Source organism: Perca flavescens, chromosome 3 (genome assembly GCF_004354835.1).
Source record: "Perca flavescens isolate YP-PL-M2 chromosome 3, PFLA_1.0, whole genome shotgun sequence".
NCBI lineage: Eukaryota > Metazoa > Chordata > Actinopteri > Perciformes > Percidae > Perca > Perca flavescens.
The window spans coordinates 38,985,184-38,997,483 of NC_041333.1; the positions used below are offsets into that span (position 1 = coordinate 38,985,184).

Sequence of the window (12,300 nt, forward strand, 5' to 3'; positions counted from 1 at the left end):
ACAATTAAATCAGTTTTGTTGTTTTTTTGCCAAATGTTAACGGTTCAGCAGATGAAATACCCATAATACTATACTCCATACAAAAAATTATGGGATTATTTTTGTGACTAATTCCAAGCAAAACTTCTCAAGTATCAAAGAAAAAACAGTAACTCAAGCAAAGGTAAAACTTAAAACTTGCAGACAAAACATGTGTGTAGTCGTAAACTATTGGTTTTTATTTGTTTGATATTATGTCCTTTTGTTTACAGTTCCCTCTGCTTCTTTGTCAATGATCAGTCTTTTGCTCTCCATCACGTTTGCAGTTTTGCTCCCAGCTTTCTCGTTTCCTGCGCTTCCTGGGGTCCGTTCCAGGTAGGAGGTTTAACAAGCTCTGAGTCTAACCCTGATGTCTGAGTTGATTTACCCGGAGATGGAAACTCTTTAGAATTAGAGTTGGTTCAATCAACTCGGAGTAGGTTCACTCAGGGTTACGCGCATGCACCACTACTATAAAAAGGCAGTATGAATGGAGCCATGGCAACAACTACAAACAAACGGGTCGGCGGAAAGTCACAAAAATAATGCCATAGAAAATTATTAATCTCAAAACTGTTTCCTCCTAACTCCTGTTAAATCACATAAGACAAGGAATATCTAAAGTAAATGCTTGTTCATTTTGTTTGATAGATCTTTGCTCATTTTTGGGAATTTATTAATCCGTGTGTTGGGGTTCCTAAACATAGCCTACTGTTCTGTACTACACATGACCTGTTGCACTCATTAAGTTCTCATCTGAGCCGATTTGTCATTCAAACAACTCTGAGTTGTAGTTTAAAACTTTTACAGCCAATTTAATAAAATTAAGAGTTTTATTGGGGCTCGGGTCCATAAATAGAGTAAATGGATACAGGCACGGAGAACTGAAGGCTCGGTTATCAACCATTAGCTCTGATTAGCGGTTGGCTCCGGTTAGCTAGCTCAATTAGAAATACATGAAACGGAGGAGACTGCCGCAGAGAGATAAATGATGTTCGGGGAGCTTTCACAGCAGCGTGGCCCTGTTGTTTCAACGGTTTATTAGTACAGTTAATCCCATTGCAAGACCACCAGCAGCATGCTACCAACGATAAAATGGGGTCCATTTTAAAAAAATTTAACATTTTGTTCCATTGTTTTGCAGACGATGTACAAATCTATTTGCCTGTAAAAAAACAAAAACAATGATAAGGACAAATTTCAGCCTTTCCTGAACTGCTTGGTTGGATCAGAATTTTCTCTCAATGACAATAAGACAGAAATTGTTGTGTTTGGTCGTGCTGAACATTTTGGTGCCTGTGTAGATGCTCTTGGTTCCCATATTCGTCCTTTTACCAAGAATCTGGGTGTGATTTTTAACAGTGCTTTTAAAATCTGACAAACAGATTAGTTCTGTTAAAACCAGTTTCTTCCAGCTGGGACTTTTGGCTAACGTCAAGCCCTACCTGCTATGCAAAGACTTCGAAAGAGCCATACATACATTTATTACGTCTCGATTAGACTACTGTAACTCTTTGCATGTTGGATTGGATCAGTCAACTAGGGCCGAACGATTTTTGAAAATAATCTAATTACGATTTTTTCCCCAAATATTGCGATTGCGATTCGATATTCGATTATTTTTTTAAGCTCTTTGTCTCATGTATTATTCAACAAAGACAAACAATAAATCATTGTATAGTATGAACAACACACAATTACACACTAGACAGTTAAATAAGTAAAAATATAGTTTATATATATATACACACACACACACACACGCAAGTAGTTTTTTACAGTGCACTGAGAGGAGCTGCCTCCAGCCCCTCCCCCTCGTGAAGTTGCATGCCGTCTGCATGACACCGTCAACATTGCACTAGCTCAGAGGGGCTATTGTTACGTTAGTTGCTGCTGGTCTTGCCGTGGGATTAACTGTACTAATAAAACCGTTGAAACCCCGCGGCCACGCTGCTGTGAAAGCTCCCCGAACCGTCATTTATCAGTCTGATTGTTACCCCTCTCAGTGGCAGCTCCTCCACCCATATCTTTATAACGGAACTCAGAATTGTTTGAATGACAGAGATCAGCTCAAGGTACGGTGTAGCGTTAGCGTGCTAAGTTGATGCTTTCTCTGCGGAGTGCAGACTGATTTGCTCTTGCAAATCACCAAATCGAGACCAAATCGCAGCCTTTGCGATTAGGAAATCGCGTTTTAACATATCGCGATATTATCGCAAATGCAATTAATCGTTCAGCCCTACAGTCAACCCTTCGTCGGTTACAGTTACTCCAGAACGCAGCAGCTCAACTTTTGGATTGTTTTCAAGATTTTAAATGTGTTGTCGCCTTCTTATTTATCAGAGCTTTTACGCCTCACACCTGTCAAAGCACTGAGGTCTTCCAATCAGATGCTTTTCGATGTACCCAGATCCAGTTTAAAATACAAAGGTGACCGAGCCTAGGCAGTGGCTGCTCCAAACCTCTGGAATAGTTTACAAGTTCATTAAAGAACTGCTCGGACCGTTGAAACATTCAAGTCCTTGTTTAAGACTCTACTATTCCTTGGCTTTCAATTCAAATTGAGCTTTGATACCTTGACAATTTGTTTTTCTACTGTTGGTTATTTTGTATTGTGTATTGTTTGTGTAGATTATCACTTTGTTTTGTTATTTAGCTTGTTAAGCACCTTGGTCAACTAGGGTTGTATTTAAACGTGCTATATAAATAAAATTAAACTGAACTGAACGATAGCCTCTCTGAGCAAGTGCAACGTTGACGCTGTCATGCTGGCTGGATGCAGCTGGTCATGCTGGCTGGATGCAGCTGGTCTGTGTGCACTGTAAAAAAAAAAAAATTGAATATTATTGTATTTTATTTAGCTGGGCAAGTCTCCCATAGGCCTGCACAAGACTCCACATGAAGTTAACTATGAAGTTGTATTTGACGTTACATGTGAAGTGGATGTTGTTCTGAAAGGTCCTATCCACTGACAAATCTGCTATCCTAACCACTCGAGGTGAAATGCCTATTCCCAACCAATCAAGCTGCTTCGTAGGGCGGGTCTTGGCGTGGCCATAGTGGGATTCGTAATTTTGCTTCCGGTCTAGCTAGATCCTTCACTGTCTATGCGTTAATCGCGCGATAAAAAAATTGTCGGCGTTAAAATGGGTTTGCGTTAACGCCATTAATAACGCGTTAAACTGACAGCCCTAATTTTAACCAAAACAAATATTATAGTCACATAGGATAACTGCTTTCACATCCATATTGTGCTACATTCCAGCTAATACATCCATATTGTACTATATTCATCCTTTATTGAAGGATACTAAGAAGAAGTATGCCATTTCAGCTGTTGCGCGACCACTTTCCACACATGCACATTTGCCGTGAAAGATACAGGCATCGCAATTCTGTTACTGTTACTCTAGAAACTAAGCTGCGCGGTGCAGGGAGCAACTCCGACTGGCTCATGGAGGCACGTGATCACAGAGTCGTTTATGGAGCACTAGATTGGCTTTGCAAAAACTTCGATACGGAGCGTTCTATGAGCGGAATGACGCATTTTAAATATCGCTCGATCACGCAAATTTGATCGTGGGAAGCAAAAATCAGGATCGTGATTAAAATTGGATTAATTGTGCAGTCCTCCTCGGATGTAATTGTTACCGTCAACATTTTTACCGTGGTTTACCGTTACACCGGTAATCGTTACATCCCTACAAGAAACCAAATGGCTCAGAATGACATGAAATCAATGTGTTGTTAAAGTGGTATTGCACAACAGTAGAATTTATAAATCCAGGATAACCGATAAAGCCAGGCTTGACCTAGTCTGATCACAGCATCCTGGCGTTCTGTTTCACAATGGCCAAGCCAGGCTGAGAAGGAGAGACTAGGTTGTTTAACAGCAATATAATGGTGAAATAAGTTATTATTGTTATGTTTAAGGTTGGGCATCGTTTAGATTTTAACGATTCTGATTCTAATTCCGATTCTTCCTTTTGATTCCGGTTCTTATCGATTCTTTGAGCGGTGGAGTTGAAACGGGTAACATGCTTATTTCACAAACAAGAGGACATTTTTATTTTGATTCAAAGGTAGGTTACAGTTTGACCGGGCTTTCTCAACATCAAATAAAGCCACATTAGAGCAACGCTTACTGTGCTCCTTGGCTGCAACAAAACAAGCGCCTGGCTGCTATGGAAACCAAAACTTGCGCATGTTAAATTTGGAACCCATGATCAGATTTGAAAAAAAAATCCTCCAAACGATTCCAATAAAGAAACGATTCCGATGGAATCGTAATTTTTGAAACAATTCCAAGAAGGAATCAGTTCTCGATGCCCAACCCTAGTTATGTTATTATTACATTTTTAATAAATCATTTAAATTCCTACCTTTCTTGTGCTGAGCCGAAAAATGTATCCGATCTGTGACTCAAAACCATGATCCAAACCGAACCGTGAGTTTGGGGATCCATTGCACCCCTATTATTTTACATGTATGTGCATGCATCTGCATATTGCAATGTCAAGAGTCATTTATATATAAATCCTAAAAGATATTTGTGAAACCCTCTGTATGCATTCATTAATATTGAGATTAGATTTCTGGGACTCTTCAGTCTGGAGTAACCTCTTTCCTTCGCTCACCTCCTCCTTCTTCCGCTTGCTCCCTCGCTCCTCTGAGTCTCCCGAGGCCTCACTGACAACTCTCCTCTTGCCCTCCTTCTCCTTGTGTTTCTGCATGTACTCGGTGATAAGGTCAAGATCCAGGTTGTCTTGTGGCTCCCATGTGTTATCCTCACTGGAAAGGTGAGTGCAGACAGAAGAAAATCTCCTCAGGCTTTGTTTTTAGGCAATACATTCTCACTCTAATTGCTAATTTGTATTATTCCTTTTCTTTATTGCCATTTCGTAAGGTTATTTGATGGTCTGCAACTTAGTGTCAAAATACCAAACCTTCAACATTGAGGGCATGATACAATGCCAGAATTGTATGTATGTATGTATGTATGTATGTATGTATGTATGTATGTATATACAGTACAGGCCAAAAGTTTGGACACACATTCTCATTCAATGCGATCCTTTTTATTTTCATGACTATTTACATTGTAGATTCTTACTGAAGGCATCAAAACTATGAAGGAACACATATGGAATTATGTACTTAACAAAAAAGTGTGAAATAACTGAAAACATGTCTTATATTCTAGATTCTTCAAAGTAGCCACCCTTTGCTTTTTTATTAATAAGGGAAGAAATGCCACTAATTAACTGACTACCTCATGAAGCTCATTGAGAGAACACCAAGGGTTTGCAGAGTTATCAAAAAAAAGCAAAGGGTGGCTACTTTGAGGAATCTAAAATATAAGACATGTTTTCAGTTATTTCACACCTTTTGTTAAGTACATAATTTCATATGTGTTCATTCATAGTTTTGATGCCTTCAGTAAGAATCTACAATGTGAAATAGTCATGAAAATGATAAAAGGTTGATGGCTCCCATTGTTATCCTCACTGGAAAGGTGAGTGCAGACAAGAAAATCTCCTCAGGCTTTGTTTTTAGGCAATACATTCTCACTCTAATTGCTTTTTTTTGTATTATTCCTTTTTTTAATTGCCATTTTGTAAGGTTATTTGATGGTCTGCAACTTAGTGTCAAAATACCAAACCTTCAACATTGAGGGATTGATACAATGCCGGAATTGTATGTATGTATATATATATTTATTTATTCTGGATATAGGAATACAAATATATTAATATTAGGACTCACAAACATTAATGAGAACCCATTCCTGAGAATTTCAGCAGAAACTCTACTCTTCCCTTCACCACTCTGTGGTCCAAAACCTTCTCCACCACATACTCCTCCTCTTCCTCCTTCCTCCTTGCAGGTTGCTCCTCCTTCTCCTCCTTCACTGCTGCTGCAGCAGCTGCAGGAGGTGCTGCAGGCTGCTCCTCCTCCTCCTCCTCGGCCTTCTTGCCCTTCTTGTCCCTCTTTCCTTCTCCGGTCTCCAGCTTGACGTCTGCTGAGGGCGCCTTTGGTAGACCCAAGGGGGAAACATGCAGAGATCATGATACAAGGGTTAGAAGAACTAATGGGAGGTTGGAGTGAATTATAGTTTACCCTGTTTTACTAGATTCAAATGTTCTGTTTGAATGGAGAAAATGCTGATGAGGTGAACAACCCATAGGAATTCAGAGTGTGAAGTATCTCCTGAATTACCTCACCTTGCAAAATTCAGTTTGTTTCAGAAAACAACAACAAACTTTGAGCTAGCAAGCTACACAGTGAAAATGGCAAGTTTAGAACAACGTTTTGATCGTGCAACAAGGCAGGCCAGGGGGCTGTTTCACAAAAGCAGAATTTATACAGTACAGGCCAAAAGTTTGGACACACCTTCTCATTCAATGCATTTCCTTTATTTTCATGACTATTTACATTGTAGATTATCACTGAAGGCACCAAAACTATGAATAAACACATATGGAATTATGTACTTAGCAAAAAAGTGTGAAATAACTGAAAACATGTCTTATATTTTAGATTCCTCAAAGTAGCCACCCTTTGCTTTTTTTATTAATAAGGGAAACAATTCCACTAATTAACCCTGACAAAGCACACCTGTGAAGTGAAAACCATTTCAGGTGACTACCTCATGAAGCTCATTGAGAGAACACCAAGGGTTTGCAGCGCTATCAAAAAAAGCAAAGAGTGGCTACTTTGAGGAATCTAAAATATAAGACATGTTTTCAGTTATTTCACCCTTTTTTGTTAAGTACATAATTCCATATGTGTTCATTCATAGTTTTGATGCCTTCAGTGAGAATCTACAATGTAAATAGTCATGAAAATAAAGGAAATGCATTGAATGAGAAGGTGTGTCCAAACTTTTGGCCTGTACTGTAAATCCAGAATAATAACCAGGCTTGACCTAGTCTAATCTGCCAGTGCAGCTTGGTGAGGGAGGCCAAGTCAGGCTGAGGAGGAGAGCTAGGTCGAGTCAGGCTGAGGAGGAGAGACCAAGTCAGGCTGAGGAGGAGAGACTAGGTCGAGTCAGGCTGAGGAGGAGAGACTAGGTCGAGTCAGGCTGAGGAGGAGAGACTAGGTGGAGTCAGGCTGAGGAGGAGAGACGAGGTCGAGTCAGGCTGAGGAGGAGAGACTAGGTCCAGTCAGGCTGAGGAGGAGAGTCAGGCTGAGGAGGAGAGACTAGGTCCAGTCAGGCTGAGGAGGAGAGACTAGGTCGAGTCAGGCTGAGGAGGAGAGACTAGGTCCAGTCAGGCTGAGGAGGAGAGACTAGGTCCAGTCAGGCTGAAGTATTTCAGATAGATGCGCGTTCACGGCTTTCCTTACCAGACCGTGAGGTCCATAACAGATTTACTGATACTAAAATGGAGAATATGCATTGTTCATACTTTAAACAGAGTGAAGAGCAGCTTCTTGTGTAAGTATGATAACGTGAAACACATTATTTGTAAAGAAGAAACACGGCCGCTGTAATAAAACAGCGAGAGAAAGCGTGGCAGACTGTGACTGCCCTATCCACCGCCAGCATTTAAAGTGGGGTAATGGGTTTGATTTCTACAAATAACCACCAACACATTTTCTTTAGATATTTTTATTCTTTTCACAAATGATGCTAACATTTCCAATCTGAGTGCATGTATTTTTGTTAATAATAGTAATCATTTGATTAGAACTGTTAATGATTTATACCTGTCTTTGGTTTCTCCACATGCTGCTGAGCCATCTGCCAAAGGGAGAGTTGGAGTTTGAAACTGTCCTTTATACTCCACCCCAGGAAGTGGAAGGGACAAACTCTTGGCAGTGGGCAGGGGGACTCTGAACTACAAAATACTTAACAACACAGCAGCATGTGGATAATTTGTTTGGGTTAGATTAAAATTGGGCTTTGGTAGTGTTTGTTTCTTTAGTAATTTCTTATGGTTGGTTACTGGTTACTGTAGTAAGTTACATTTTCTTCCCTTTGTGTTTGGGGTAGGCTAGTCTTGGGGTATATATACCCCTCTCTCCAGTTTCTCTGGAGGTCGGGTTTTGTTCTGTTAAAAAAGGTACCTGGTATTATTGTTCTGTTGACCTCAGTTTTGTTAAAGACCCAATTCTAAGTATTTTTATTTTTAACTTTAATGGATATAGCTGGAAAAAATAAAGCCTACATTTTTCTGAACAACCGTGTGTCCTTGCCTATACTGCTTGGTCCCTGACACAGACGATCACAGACCGACTGAATGTGTAAGCAGCCTAAAAATATACATTTTACTAACCACTGCTCTGAACTGAAATCCTCATAATCATACCATTCAAGGATTAGGCTACTAATCATTTGCACAAGTTAACCATTGTACTCTTTGCCTTAAAAGTAAGCAAAAGACAATGTTACTCAAGAAATTTACTATGAAGATCCATTTTCTACAACACTAGAATATGATGCATGTATCTCTCTCTCCTTCTCTCTCAACCTCCCTCCCTCTCTCTCTCTCTCTAAAATATTTATTTTCTAAGTCATTAACCTCCACAGCTCGCTTTTAATGCAAAGTGTACAACTGTTCGTTTTTGCTAATGACAAGTGACTCATTGAATGGTTTCAGTTAAGAGCAGTAGTTCATAAATGTATATTTTTAGATACATCATTCAGTCGGTCCACTATTATCTACAACGCTTGTTCTCGTGTTTTTTTTGTTTATACAGAGGCCGAGTTTCCTTCTCTACATATAAATAATATGATAAAAATATTATTTTTAAGATATATCATTTAGTCGGTTATCATTATTATCTGTCACGCTTTTTCTCACAGTTTTTTTATAGAGGCTGAGTTTCCTTCTCTACATATTATATGATTTGCTCCCTCGTACATATTGACACAGAACAGAAAGACACTGAAGACATTGGACTCTAAAATCTAGAAACTATAAAGAGAATTAAGTGATAAATATAATGCACACTGTAAACACAGGGATTAAGGTGAAAAGAAATCTTTTAACTGAACTTTTTTTTCAGGCCAAGTCATAAGCTGTTCACATCTACATATACAGATAGCACCCTATTGCTTTTAATGTACAACAAGATGCAAACAGCAAAGTAAAGGGAGTATTGCCTGTATTCTCTTTTCCTGATGAACAAAACTATATTTCAGTACCATCCCACGACTAACCATTGCTGTTTTTTTCTACTGCAGCAATCATATTGTAGAAAGGCTTTACCTTACACTCTAATTACTTCAGGCCAAAAGTGTTTAAAGGGACATTTTCTTATTGTTGATATGCAATTAAACACCAAGTCAAATCTCTAAAATGAAGTTCGCAAGACTTCACTGTTTTTATTCAAGGGCTACTAATAATGAAACACATAACTTTTCAGTGAAAGTTTTTTTAATTATTTAAATTCAAACAAAAAAATGTTTGTACAATAACAATGAATAAACACTGTTTTATCTATCTCAGACACGTCTGTGCCTTCCGTTAGCAACAACGCATCCATGATGGCTAGTGGCCTTGCCAAATAGTGGTTACCATTAGATGCACACAAATCATGACACTAATATGCAAGGAAACTGGTTCCGGGTTTTGTGCTATGAATTAGTAATATTTTATAGCAAAGTTATAAATTGACTATTTTCATCTCATGATTATTTTATGTCAACATACAGTTATAACCTACGGTCATTAAAAGTGAAACCAAAATAGACTATAAGGCTGTCTGTGCGTCATAGCACAAACACGATTGAACTTCTTACACAACGGTAATAATAAAGAAAATTAGTCTATTGCATGATTGTATTATTTTATGTTATGAAGTCAAAACCTTACGTTGCAAATTGTGAAAGATTGTGGACATGTCTTAACAGACGGGATAATAAATTGCATTCGGTACGGTTTATACAGGGTACCCCCAGGAATGATTTACCAGGTAATGACATTTTATTATAATACTCAACAATCATATTTAGTTCACAATAGCTTTGTAAGGCGTATTTTTACTCTAATAACATCAAATAATAAAGTATTTGTTGCATGAAACGCTCTTTGTGGACAAGTTGTGGACATTAAGCTATAGCCTACATTTAAAAAGTGTTGATAGAGAAATCACAACAGATATCATCGGGTATTTCCTAACTAAGCCCAGGTAACCAGTTGTTTTAGGTCAGCTCAAAACAAATTGTTACCTGGTTGCTGACGTAGCTGATAAATACGTGACTGGAAGCGGTTTCATATAGAGCATAGATAGCTCACTGCGTAGAGCTGTGGACTTGAGTGCATTAATCCCTGTAAACATGAATGTAATAGAGTATATTCATCAGTTATTTCCCCCCAGCCAAATATAAGGTCAAAAACCATTGAGGTGTCCTCTCCCTGTTGTTACATGAAGGTACAGTAGTCTACACTATATAGTTACTGGTCCAGTGAACTAAGACTAGAATTTGGGAGAATTATGGATGAGGATGTGTTCTTAAAAATGTACAATCCTCCCAAATTATAGTCGTTAAAGAATACAAAAAAAATTATCAAATAAAATTATTGAAGGTGCATTGGTATAGAAACACACATGTACAGCACTTCATATATTGCCCTTAGTAACTGACTTCATTTAAAAACACAATTGGCAACTTTATCAGCCTTTTCTAATTATCTCAACAACTGCAGTAATATATTCATCAAACTTCTAACAACAATATGAACTGCAGTCTTCATACAGCAATATAACAGTAACAATGTCAACATTATTGTTGTAACAACTGTTACATGAATAATTATATAACAAAGGTCACAACTTTAAATAATAACAGTACTTAACTGAACAGCAATATACACTTGTTGTATTCATCCTGACTCCACCTAGTCTCTCCTCCTCAGCCTGACTCCACCTAGTCTCTCCTCCTCAGCCTGACTCCACCTAGTCTCCCCTCCTCAGCCTGACTCCACCTAGTCTCTCCTCCTCAGTCTGACTCGACCTAGTCTCTCCTCCTCAGCCTGGCTTGGTCTTCGTGAGACGCACCAAGCCAGGCTGCACAGATTAGACTAGGTCAAGCCTCTCTTCATCAGTTCTCCTGGATTTATAAATTCTACTTTTGTGTGATACCCCCCTGAACACTGACCTGAACATGGCTGGTATCAGAGTCCCAGTCTGCTGCTGGTCTTCTGGGGACCTTGTTGCTCCGCTGCTCCTGGTTCTGGTTGTCCTCCTCCATTCCTCTCTTGTCCTGAAATCCAGCAGATGTCCACTGGGGCTGCTGGACTCACTCTGGATTCTGTTCAGTACAAATCAAAGCAGGCAGAGATATTCAGGAGCTGCTGTCTCCTCTCCTTTTCCTCACATCCACACACAACTAAAACAACAGTCGGCAAACTCAAAGCAGAGGCTGGAGAACTGATCCATTTCCTTCCTCGCTACACAATGAACTCGGAGTAGTTTGGAGAAAACAGCATTATATTAAACTGGGAATAAATCTAAACAACTGCACAACAAAAGGTAAACATTTTATTTTAATTAAATTCACTCAGATCATTTCAGGAAAAAGGAAACTCAATAAAAAGATGATTTTGCCGACACTAGATATCAGTCCAAAGCTCCCCACTATATGTGATTAAAGTGCTGCGAGCTGTAAGTTCACCACTTCTACAGAAGACAGAAGATGACGTCATCTCGGAGACAGCTGTCTTCCTGTCTCACTCAGACTCCGTTGTTTAGGTGAGCTAACTTACACTAACAACTTTACTGTCCTCAATCTGAACTCGGTTCAGATCAAACACCCGAACTCGGTTCAGGTGGGAACGCGATCCGACCCAAACACAGGAAGAGGACCAAAACCAGAGCATTTACTAGCCTGCAGTTTCAACCTTTCACACAGTTTACAGACTTAAATATCTGGTTTAAGGGATGAGAACTTTCAGAAAATGTCTACATGCATAGCAATATGTAATATATTCAAGTTGGGCTGTACTGCTACATCATTCTTGGACTTGCTGATATCTGTAGAAAGATGGAGTGTACACTTGAGCACAACAACAACAACAACATGTATTTACTTATGCATGTACTGTATATCTGCATGTATTGCAAAATGAAGGCAAAGTATTTACTTTAAGAAAAAAGAAAACAAACAGAGCCATATTGACACTAATAAGAATGAACAGCAGAAAGCAGCATGTTAAGGACACCCAGCAGGCCTACCATTACATTGTAATTGTACTGCTTTGCAAATAGTAAGAACCTTCTTCATCACAGACCTGATGGTGCAGTACTTGATCCACATGGATCCACTTGCTGTCC

General features: G+C 39.1%; 2 protein-coding genes across 2 annotated transcripts in view; one reads left to right on the forward strand and one right to left on the reverse strand.

Moving 5' to 3' along the window:
- Nucleotides 1-12,300, forward strand: part of LOC114553116 (zinc finger protein 271) — a 687,947-nt gene that overhangs the window by 242,834 nt on the left and 432,813 nt on the right. The window lies entirely within an intron of this gene.
- Nucleotides 1-12,300, reverse strand: part of LOC114552951 (zinc finger protein 493) — a 60,892-nt gene that overhangs the window by 3,350 nt on the left and 45,242 nt on the right. Inside the window, exons 4-5 of the mRNA XM_028574046.1 lie at nucleotides 11,126-11,278; nucleotides 4,656-4,809 (exon numbers count right to left, since the gene is read on the reverse strand). Of these exons, the coding sequence (XP_028429847.1) occupies nucleotides 4,656-4,809; nucleotides 11,126-11,278 (307 nt within the window). The remainder of the gene's footprint in view (nucleotides 1-4,655; nucleotides 4,810-11,125; nucleotides 11,279-12,300) is intronic.